The sequence below is a fragment of the Artemia franciscana genome, chromosome 3 (genome assembly GCF_032884065.1).
Source record: "Artemia franciscana chromosome 3, ASM3288406v1, whole genome shotgun sequence".
In the NCBI taxonomy this organism is placed as follows: domain Eukaryota; kingdom Metazoa; phylum Arthropoda; class Branchiopoda; order Anostraca; family Artemiidae; genus Artemia; species Artemia franciscana.
Window position 1 is genome coordinate 3,604,054 of NC_088865.1, and position 11,263 is coordinate 3,615,316.

Consider the following 11,263-nt stretch of genomic DNA (forward strand, 5'->3'; position numbering starts at 1 on the left):
CATAGTTCCCACTGCTGCGTCAAATCGGACACGATTTTTCAAATCAGATTTTCAAACTGAAGCAATGAGAGCATTAAGCCAAATCCAGAAGAAGGCTATTGCAGCGTATCTTCTGAGTAAGCGAAGAAAGCAGGCAAGTTGTTGCTTTTAGGTTTACATAGGATATATAGCTAAAGTTGGGTCACCAGTTTTTTGGAGAATCCTGTATGACAGGGATGACTGAAGCTGGAAAATAGAAATATTTCAGCTCTCGACAGTGGGGTCCACAAGTTTTTTTGGGTAACCACTCTCTTGACAGGCCATTATTCTAATGGTTGATGGCCTATTCTTAAAATCTGGGTGATCTCTCTATGGACTGATGACCTAGTTTGGAATGTGGGTGATCAGTCTATAGAGTGATTGCCTATTCTCTAAATCCTCTCTATGGACTGATGCCCCAGGTTGGGTTATCAGCTCACAGAGAGGTCACTTAGTCCAGGCCACCAGTTCTTAGAGAAGTCACCTTAGATTTGGACAATTGAAGGATGGGCTATCGGTCCCTGGAATTATTACCTATCAAAAAAGTGGTCATCGAGAAAGTTCTCCTTCCAAAATAAAATTATCCTAGACAGTAATTATTTAATCCTCTATGGATTTTCCCTGGGCAGACAAATCATCCAAAGAACCTGGTGCACAACTGTTGGTAGATGGATAAGTCAGTTTAACAAGAAAGAGAGAAAAAAAGTGCAGCTATGATCTTAATTCGCTAATATTACTTGCTGTATGCACTTAGTACTGTACTTGTAATTTTCATAGTTTCTTGTCAATCTTCTTCTCAGTTCTTTTTCACCTTAATTTTTGTAATTTTCTTGTTACTTTACCACTGCAATGGAATTCTATGAACCTGTTCTTTGTCTTTGTAATATGCCTTTACTGCATTTTGGATATACCTGTCAGCTTCTCTTTGATACTGTACAATAGCATCCTTATTCAGATCAGGTTGCATGTAGCTTTTTCTAAATGTTAGCAAGTCACTTATACCTTATGCTGTCTCTGCTAAAGCTGGGTCACCATTTTTTTTTGAGAATCTTGTATGACAGGGATGAATGAAGCTGGAAAATAGAAATATTTGTTCTAGACAGTGGGGTCCACAAGTTTTTCTGGGTAACCACTCATTTAACAGGTCATTATTTTAGGGATTGGTGGCTCATTCTTGAAGTCTGGGTGATCTCTCTATAAAGTGTTGACCTAGTCTGGAATATGGGTGATCAGTCTATAGAGTGATGGCCTATTTTCTAAATCTGGGTAACATCTCTATGGACTGATGACCCTGTCTGGGTTATCAGTTCACAGAGAGGTCACCTAGAGCAGGCCATCAGCCCCTGGAATTATCACCTATCAAAAAAGTGATCATCCAGAAAACCTTCTGGACCCCACTGGTTCTACAGACCTAAGAAAGTATTAACTTGATCAGTGACACCTCCCTGACCCTCTTATAGTTCAATAGAATAGGTAACAGGACTTACAGTTTTCTAGACAGAGATATTCAAAGGTTTTCCTTCCAAAATCAGATTCTCCTAGACAGTAATTATTTACTCCTCTATGGGATTTCCCTGGGCAGAAGAATCATCCAAAGAGCCTGGTGCACAACTGTTGCAAAATGGATGTGTTAGTTTAACAAGCATGAGAGAAAAAAAAAGTGCAGCTATGATCTCATTAATTTGCTAATATTACTTGCTCTATGTACTTAGTACTGTACTTGCAATTTTCAAAGTTTCTTTTTAATCTTCTTCTTAGTTCTTTATCTTAATTTTTGCAATTTTCTAGTTTCTTTACCACTCCAACGGTATACTATGAACCTGTTCCTGTAGGTTCTTGTTCTTTGTAATGTGCCTTTACTGCAATTGGGATATACTTGTAGGCTTCTCTGTGATACTCTACAATAGCATCTTTATTTAGATCAGGTTGCATGTAGTCTTGAAAGTAAGTTACTGCTTTACATCCCGGTATAAATAACTAAACAAAGCTGGGTACAGGCTACGCTAAATGTATGAAAGTCTCTTGAAAGTAAGTTACTGCTTTACATCCCGGTATAAATCACTAAACAAAGCTGGGTACAGGCTATGCTAAATGTATGAAAGTCTCTTAAGTCTTGAAAGTAAGTTACTGCTTTACACTAAACAAAGCTGGGTACAGGCTATGCTGCAAAAGGCTCATAATAACCTCATCTACAGAAAAACAGCTAAGAAAAATAATGGATTTAAAAAAAATTGTAGTTTGCCCTTTGCTATTTTGAAACAATTATAAGTGTTTCCTGTTTCACTATGCTTGTCAAGGGCTTGAAAATGTTCACTATCAAAGACCTATTCCAGCTTTCTTTTAATAGAGACCTATGTTTATATTCTTTGTTTCTTATAGGAGCAGCTATATGGAAGTGCAAAACAAGCTACACGGAGGTGGTGGGTCAGACCAGTCCTTAGAAAAAGAGAAACAGATGGTGCCTTCAGCAAATTGGTGCAGGATCTAGAAAAGGAAGATCCACAATGGTATTTCGAATACCTTAGAATGACTCCTACAAAATTCAAGGAACTCTTAGCAATTGTTAAAAGTAAGATTGAGAAGAAACATACCAATTGGAGGAGACCTATTTCAGCAGCTACGAGACTTGCACTGACGATCAGGCATCTTGCTACAGGAGAGTCAAAGAGGTCTTTGTCCTACCAGTATTTGATTGGCCGTTCGACAGTCACTCTTATAGTGGCAGAAACGACAGAGGCCATTTGGACTAGCATGAAAAGCCAATGTTTGAAGCCACCAACCCAATCCACGTTCCAGACAATCGCTGACAAGTTTATGAGGCGGTGGGACTTTCCAAATTGCATAGGAGCAATTGATGGAAAATATATCAGGTTAAGATGCCCAGAAAACAGTGGCTCTACGTATTTCTGCCACAAGAGATTCTTTAGTGTTGTACTGATGGCAGTTGTTGATGCTGACTATAAGTTTCAGTTTGTAGACGTTGGAGCAGAGGGTAGTGCTGGTGACTCAAGTATATTTGCCAGGTCATCGTTTGGGTGTGCCATTCTGAACGGAACAATTGAAACTCCTGAGCCTAAGCCCATCCCTAATGGGACCATCTTACCACATGTTTTCGTAGCTGACGAGGCATTCCCCTTGAAAATGAACATAATGAGACCATTTCCAGGTGGCTTGAGTGTAGCTGACAGGCAGAAAAGGGTCTACAATTACCGTTTGTCTCGAGCTCGCTTGGTTGTAGAAAACGCATTTGGAATCTTAGCTGCACGCTGGCGTATTTTTAACTAACCTATTAATTGCAAACTTGAAACAGTTGATTCAATAGTCAAAGCTTGCTGTTGCTTGCACAATTTCGTAATGAGCGAGAACTCGCAGTATTGTCCAATTAACTTCGTAGATGCCCAGAGTGGAAACAGGGAGATTATCCCTGGAGCCTGGAGAACCATGGTCTCTGATAACTGGCTTCAGCGGCAGCAACGTCAGGGAGCAAACAATTTCGCAGTTACTCCCATGACAATAAGGACGAAATTTCTGGAATACTTCAATTCAGGGCAGGGCGCCCTACCATGGCAGGAAGAGTACCTGTTTGGATAATATTCTCATGCTTAGTTTCTCCATTTTCAGTAGGCCTATTTATGTACATAGTTCTGTTCTTCGTTATATGCTAAGAGCATCATTTCTCCTCTTCCTTTCAGTGCATTCCTTCTTTTTTGTATAATACAAGTTGATCTGAAGCAGCAAAATATAAGCAAACAGCCGAGTCAAACACTGGTTAATGGCGCAAAAATTTTTGTAGGTTAACCTTTTCAAGCTGCACTTTTGCAGAAGCTATAGTTTTTGATATCACTCTAAAAGAACCTGCATTTTGTTCGTTCTAGAGTTAACATGGTATCTAATACAACATTTACTTTACCCAAAAGGTAATTGCCGAATCTATGTTATTTAGAAGTCACCCAAAAAGAAGTTCTTCTATTTACCCAAATCAATAGCCCCAAACTGCTTTCTACTCAATCTGACAAAATGATATGGTCCTTCGACTTTCTTAAGAAACTACAGTCAGGATACCAGGGAACGCAAATTGGCAAGATACTGAGTATCTGCCAAAACGTGGTAACAGATACCATGATACATTGAAAACTCCAACTAATAAACCTGATATTTCTTGGTCCACTGAAATAAAAAAGAAGCTTTATATTCAAATACAGTAAAAAATTAACTTAAAAAGAATAACTGACAGAACACTGCCATCAGTCGAGAGACATCTGATCAATAGACAATTTGAAAAGAAGCTCCTGAATTTTAAATTTGATGAAAGCTTTCTTTTTGTCACTTAGTTTTTTAATATCTGCAGCAAGAACAAGACAAAACATCTCGTCTGGGTCTTGCTCCTTTCCAACAATACCGATCAGATCTCTCTCGAATTCTGACTTTGAACACTCTCCCTTCGAAGCTTTCTTTCTCTTTGGGGTGGGGGACCTGGGCTGAGCGAATGAGCACGACGATGTCCTGCCATTTGGGGATTCAAACAAGATAGGATTCGTTTCTTCCACATAGTCTAACTGGACCTGGCCACTGTCTTCATATATGACATTTTCTTCGGATTCCTCTGTCTCTTGGATCTCTCCGCCTGACCCAACTTCAACCTTAAAAAAGTAAAATTACATCCAAATGACATATTTACCGATTAAGCTGATAACCGTTTTTCAGTCTGCTCTTAACTGTTCATGTTTGTCTTTAAAGTGGCAGTAGTACAGCAGACGCTAGCAAAAACATAAGACATAAAAAATACTTGAAAAAGATAAAGGCTTTCAATGACACAGCCACAAATACATTTAGGCTAATCCTGAAGTTTTTAGCCCCATTGATAACATCATTACGCGGTGTTGGAACGCGTGATATCATATTCCTTGTAGCATCAACAATCCCAAGAGAAGAAAGATCAATGGTATATTAATGAGTTTCAGGCTTTCAGTTTTGTAAATATATTCATCCTTCCATATATTCTGGATGCCTTCTTGCGGTTTCCATTGTTCTGCTCGTAGTTAACTACTATCCAGAAAGGGAATATTGTGTAATTGAATATAGCGGATGAACTGGTAGTCAGAATTGAATTAAAATTGGACCAAAGATGTGTAATGGTCCATGGTCCAAATCAAGTTGTAAGATGAAGACCCTAGCTCAAACAAGAGCTAAGAGCTCATATGGCACTTGTGACGAAGCAAGAAGAGCTACAAGCTAAGAGCTCATTTGGTATGAGCTATAACAAAATTCTAAGAATCAATAGATTGATTTATAAGGAAAATCAGAGGCTTAGTACCGGTCAGGATTTAAAATAAGAGCCCTGAGTCATGATGTCCTTCAAAATATCAAAATTCATTAAGATCCGATTACCCACTCGTAAGTTATAAATACATAATTTTTCCTCTCCCTTTAGCCCCCCAGATGGTCGAATAGGGGAAAACGACTTTATCGAGTCAATTTGTTCAGCTCCCTGACACGCCTATCAATTTTCATTATCCTACCACGTCCAGAAGCACCAAACTCCCCAAATCACTAACCCCCCCCCCAACTCCCCCAAAGAGAGCAAATCCAGTACGGTTATGTCAATCACGTATCAAAGACATTTGCTTATTCTATCCACCAAGCTTCATCATGATTCCTCCACTCCAAGTGTTTTAGTGTTTTCTAAGAACCCCCCCCCCGCCCCAACTTCTCCCAATTTCAAAAGATCTGGTCAGGATTTGAAATAAGAGCTCTGAAACATGAATTCCTTCTAAATATCAAACTTCATTAAGATCCGATCACCTATTCGTAAGACAAAAATAACCCAATTTTCAGGTTTTCCAAGAATTTTGGTTTCCCCCTCGAACTCCCCCCAATGTCACAGGATCTGGTCGGAATTTAAAATTAGAGCTTTAAAGGACCAGATCCTTCTAAATATTAAATTTCATTAAGATCTGGTCACCCTTTTGTAAGTTAGAAATACTTCAATTTTCAAAATTACCCCCCCCCCCCCCAACTCCATCAAAGAGAGCAGATCCGGTCTGGTTATGTCACTCATGTATCTTAGACAGGTTTTTATTCTTCCCATCCAGTTTCATCCTGATCTCTCTGCTTAAAAGTATTTTCTAAGATTTCTGCCCCCCCCCCCCCAATGACGCTGGATCTGGTTGAGATTTAAAATAAGAGATTTGAGTTACGAGGTCCTCCTAAATATGAAGTTTCATGAAGATCCGATCACTCCTTTGTAAGTTAAAAATACGTCATTTGATCTAATTTTTCATAATTATCCCCCCCCCCCCCCAATAGAGCGGGTCCGTTCCAATTATGTAAATCACGTATCTAAGACTTCTGCTTATTTTTCCTAACAATTTTTATCCCAATCCCTCCAATCTAAGCGTTTTCCATGATTTTAGGTTCCCCCAACCCCAACCTCCCTCCAATGTCACCAGATCCGGTCGGGATTTAAAATAAGAGCTTTGAGACACGCTATCCTTCTAAATATCAAATTTCATTGAGATCTGATCACCCATTCGTAAGATAAAAGTACCTAACTCCTCCCCCCAATGTCACCAGATCCGGTCGGGATTTAAAATAACAGCTCTGAGACACGATATATTTCCAAACATCCAATTTCATTAAGATCTGATCAACCATTAGTAAGTCAAAAATACTTCAATTTTTTCTATTTTTATGGCACCAAGTGCCATAAAAAGGCAAAGAGGAGGGAGTTTTAAGAGTTGAAATAAAAAGGAGTTTCTTGCTTGGTATACCTCTTAAAAGCGTTGGCAGATTTATTAGAAAATAAAACCAGATATGCCTTGCATTGTGACACATTCAGTTATGATATGAAGACTAGCTCAAGTAGGGCAAGGAAAAGTCGGATTTAAACATTGAAAAAGTTTAAATATTGATTTAGTTTATTCTAACTTATGGAGTTGTAACTTTGATCAAGAATTTGAGAAAATATGCCCAACATGACACATAATTCCAAGTTCTGAGATGAATAACTCAAATAGGGCGAGGGGAAGGGTGTTTAAAGAGTTAAAAAAGTTGAGTTTTTTGCTATGTTTAGAATAATTAACCAGTGGAGTGATGGCTTTGAATAAAATTTAGAACTACAACATATGCCTTATGCCATGATGTTCTGTGATTTAGATCCCAGGTCAAAAAGGGAGAGGGAGATATGGTTTTAAGTTTTGTTTGATAGCATAGTAGTGAATGGAGTGCCAGATTTAAATGAAACTTGAAACAAAGATGCCTGACACCATTAATAATATTAAACTCTGATATGAAGACCTTAAGTAAAATCAGGCAAACGCTGAGTCTTTCAGTGTGTTTGCATTACTTTTGAAAGGAGTATCAGATTTGAATGAAAGTTGGAAGAAAAATTCCTAGCAAAATGCCACTCCACTGGGTCCAGCTAGAACTTGCCACACTCGTTTAATCAGAAATAACTAAAACAATTTCTCCATGTTTATTATCATGGTAAGAAGTGTAAAGTAGGGCATAATTTTCTACCTTCACATCATATTTACTAATTAACAAACCGCTGAATTTACTTACCCTAATTGGTAACTCAAAGTTTGACTGTGTTGGTCTAAATGAAATATGGTCACTCAGGAAGATCATGTGGTTGTACCATTTCCAGGGCTTCTTCTCCTTCACTGCTGCTGATCCACTCTTTGTCAGCATCTGAGAGCGTTTCTCTCTCATATATCCGTCTCTTAGAGAACGCCACATTTTTTGACATTCTTGCACTGAAACAAATGATAAAGAATGTCAACTTTAGCAAAAGAAAACCAGCCATACTGCCAGGGGTAAGCTGGCTTTTGTATCATCCATGACACTTATTATTTGAATTACTTACATCCTTGTTAAATATATTTAAATCTTACACTATAACAAACATTTTCCACTAGTTTTTGTGCTATAAGTGTTGTGTATGCGACTTTTTCCTTTCTGCTTTTCAGCAGTTTTCAAGACTTATGATGAAGCAGGAAAGTGTTTCCAGGAATCTTACAAAAACCTGCCTCATGTACAAGGCACAAAAAGAGTATTTTGGGCTAATTCTGTGTACAGGGCAAATAGTAGATAGAAAACAAGGAACATGGGTAGGCCTACTTATAGGATAGAAATTAGATAAGGGAAAAATGAGATATTCTTTATATCTACTATTTAATTCCCTAAAATAGTAAGAACTAGAGCTAGGGCTCCTCTGAAGGAAACATATTAATACAAAAAAACTAGTGTCATAAAATTCCTTACTTTATGCTCCTTCCAAATATCATAGCTACTTTTCTAACAATATACCTCACCCCCTGAAGGTTCCAGGTAAGTTTTGTATTTCCCTAAGAAATATACAACTAAAAGAAAACAGTAAAATAGCAAGATTCTTATTTATGATATGCAACAAATTTTCTATTAAATAAATTATAAAATTTCCTTCATTTATTTAAATCCAATATCCAATAGCCTACATAAAAAAATAATAATATGCAATTCGATATAGGTCTAAAGGTTTTGATATGCCAAGAAACCCATTCACAAGAATAGAATTGATTTTGTAGATTTGCTACTTAAGGTTTACTATAGGGCAGAAATCAGTTAGGAGGAAAATCAAGTATATTATTAGATTATCTGTTCAGTTCTCTTTTCAAATAAAATAACCACTACCATTGCCATTAAACAACATACTATAGCATACCCTAGAATATGCTACTAACATTGCTGATTTTGTCAATTTGCTAGCTAAGATTTAATATAGGGCAGAAATCAGATAAGAGGAAAAACATGTATATTATCGCTTTATCTATTCTGTTCTCTTCTAAAATATAACAACAAATACCATTACAATTGAACAACAGCACCCTCTAAATGCAGCTAAGTATAGCTCCACACTAGGCATATACAAGGATTAACTGTTCATTTTACCAAATTAAGGCAATGTAACAAAGAAAAAAAAACATACACAAAACCTATGCATTTAATCTCTGGTTAGATCTGGCAGTTAGGGCCAGGGATGGATCTAGAAAAAAATCATGGGGGGGACTGGACCAAGTGCACCAATGTGATGGATATATCTTGCAATTGGAAAACCCTATGCCTAAGGAAAAATATGTTAACACAGAAAATTGACAATTTGAGTAACACTTGGAGACCAACTAATCAAAATAAATCTCTAGTGGAGTAGGTCAGGGTCCTGGTGCCAGAAGGCCATCAGCATTTGCCATGGAGTATCTAAAGTTGGCAGTGGGGCCCACAACTTTCTTATGACAGCAATAGAGATCAAAGGTTGTCACTAGATTCAAGGGTTGAATTTTCTTTGACCATTAAATCTATAGCAAGACCTGGATGGCAGACCCTTTACTGGTATAGCCATTAAAAGCAGGTTAGGCTAGGAGCCGAATAGAAATGGTGGCAATCAACTGATGGTTTGAGGTTTCCTGGGACATCACTCCAAGATCCAGGTAAAGTTACAAATCTACCAATATCTAGTCTGAAGATGATCTGGTAAAATTCTAGTTGATTGACTTCTTGTTATTTCAGAAATTGGTTAGGTTAGGAAAATGAAACTTTTGGGGATGAATCTACAGACTAAAGTATGTCCCAGAAAGGTGTTTTGAAGTACCATGCTCTACTCCTTGTCACTCTAGAGAATTCACTTTCCTAACCTAATCACTTTCTAAGATAGCAAAAGTTATGTGAGATAAGCAAAAGTTTCTAAGATAGCAAAAGTTGTGAAGCTGAAAACACTTTTGTTGTACTTCATTCAAGCAGAAGATCTATTTTATAAGATTTCACTTTTATAACATACATATTTTCAAAGGTCAGGGCCCTCTAGAGGGAGAAGGAGTAGAGGTAGGTACTTCAAAATACCTTCCTGGGACATACTTTAGCCTGTAGACCCATCCCTGAAAGTTTCATTTTCCTAACCTAACTCATTTCCAAGATAGCAAGAAGTCAAATCAACTAGAATTCTACCAAATGTTGTTTTGTCAAATTTTCAATAGGCATAGAACTGTCATGTAAGCAAATTTAAGGGCTCTCTAGAGGGAGAAGGACTAGAGGTGGGTACTTTAAAATACCTTCTCCAGATATACATTAGCCTGTAGACCCATCCCTGAAAGTTTCATTTTCCTTACCTAACCCCTTTCTGAGATATCAAGAAGTCACTCAACTAGAATCTTACTAGTGTTTTGTACAAGAAAAGTAAAAGATGACTCACTTAGGGTTCCCCAATGATAATAGCCTACCAAGTATCTCAAGCTACGTATAATAGCAAGACTTGTTAAGGAAATAATTGTATCAATAACTAAGTGTTGATTATTGACTTACATGAATAATAATAATGACTATACAAGAATTTAACTAAAAGGTGGTAAAATATATGACAGATCTTATTGGTCTAAATATTCAAGACCTATAAACACAACTGCTTTCTAATCTCAATTCTTTGTGTTTCTGATTCTTAGCAGCAGCTTGGCAATGGAAAATCTCAGTTCTATTGGCCTACTAGATATGGTCTAGATAGGTCTGGAGACATTTAAATTTTATTTTCTCTACAGTTAGATTTAGATATAAGGGGATATACATTATGTTACAAATCTAAAGATCCCCCAATTTGCATGATCACTAGATTTTCAAAGGTCAAAGAAAATTTGATCCTTGAATCTAGTGAAGACCTTTGATCTTGATTGCCATCATAAGAAAGTCATGGACCCAACTTATTGTTAGGCATAGGCCTACCAAAGAGTATAGTAAATGCTAGATAAACCCTGTGTCTGACCTAGGCCATCCGAAATCAGGGTTTTGTTGTAGATTGCTAGTGACCCTTAGAAATTTGAACTAAATATAGCCTACAAAAAGTTAGTAGACATGCTTACCACTAACACCAACTTCCCCTGAGACCATTTCCCAGGCCTTTAACACAAGGTGTTTTTTGGAGTGATCACTCAAATTTTTTGAAAATAATATGGGCTGGCACCTAACAGCCATAATTAGTTTCTCAGTCACCACCTCCATTATTTTTTTTTTCTTTTTTAAATAAGAACAAGGCATGCGACTTGTCGCAAAAAGTTGAAATTATTGAACTCATGCGATTTGTCGTAGGATTCAAAATTATGAACGCATTTTTCATTGCAGCAAAACGTATGGTTTTGCTTCGTATGTCGCATGATTTTTGTCATTATCATCAATATCGCACGATTTTGCGCGAAATCGCAGCAGTGTGAACTACTGTTAAAGA

At 37.4% G+C, this 11,263-nt stretch overlaps 2 protein-coding genes across 2 annotated transcripts; one reads left to right on the forward strand and one right to left on the reverse strand.

Moving 5' to 3' along the window:
* Positions 1 to 14: 14 nt before the first annotated feature.
* On the forward strand, positions 15 to 3,775 carry LOC136024764 (uncharacterized). Its single transcript, XM_065700214.1, has 2 exons — positions 15 to 133; positions 2,398 to 3,775. The coding sequence occupies exons 1-2, from the start codon at positions 65 to 67 to the stop codon at positions 3,301 to 3,303; spliced, it is 975 nt and encodes a 324-aa protein (XP_065556286.1). The 5' UTR covers positions 15 to 64; the 3' UTR covers positions 3,304 to 3,775.
* Positions 3,776 to 4,230: 455 nt separating this feature from the next.
* Positions 4,231 to 11,221, reverse strand: LOC136024765 (uncharacterized). Its single transcript, XM_065700215.1, has 3 exons — positions 10,902 to 11,221; positions 7,582 to 7,775; positions 4,231 to 4,658 (listed from the first exon to the last, which is right to left on the reverse strand). The coding sequence occupies exons 1-3, from the start codon at positions 11,074 to 11,076 to the stop codon at positions 4,263 to 4,265; spliced, it is 765 nt and encodes a 254-aa protein (XP_065556287.1). The 5' UTR covers positions 11,077 to 11,221; the 3' UTR covers positions 4,231 to 4,262.
* Positions 11,222 to 11,263: the final 42 nt, after the last annotated feature.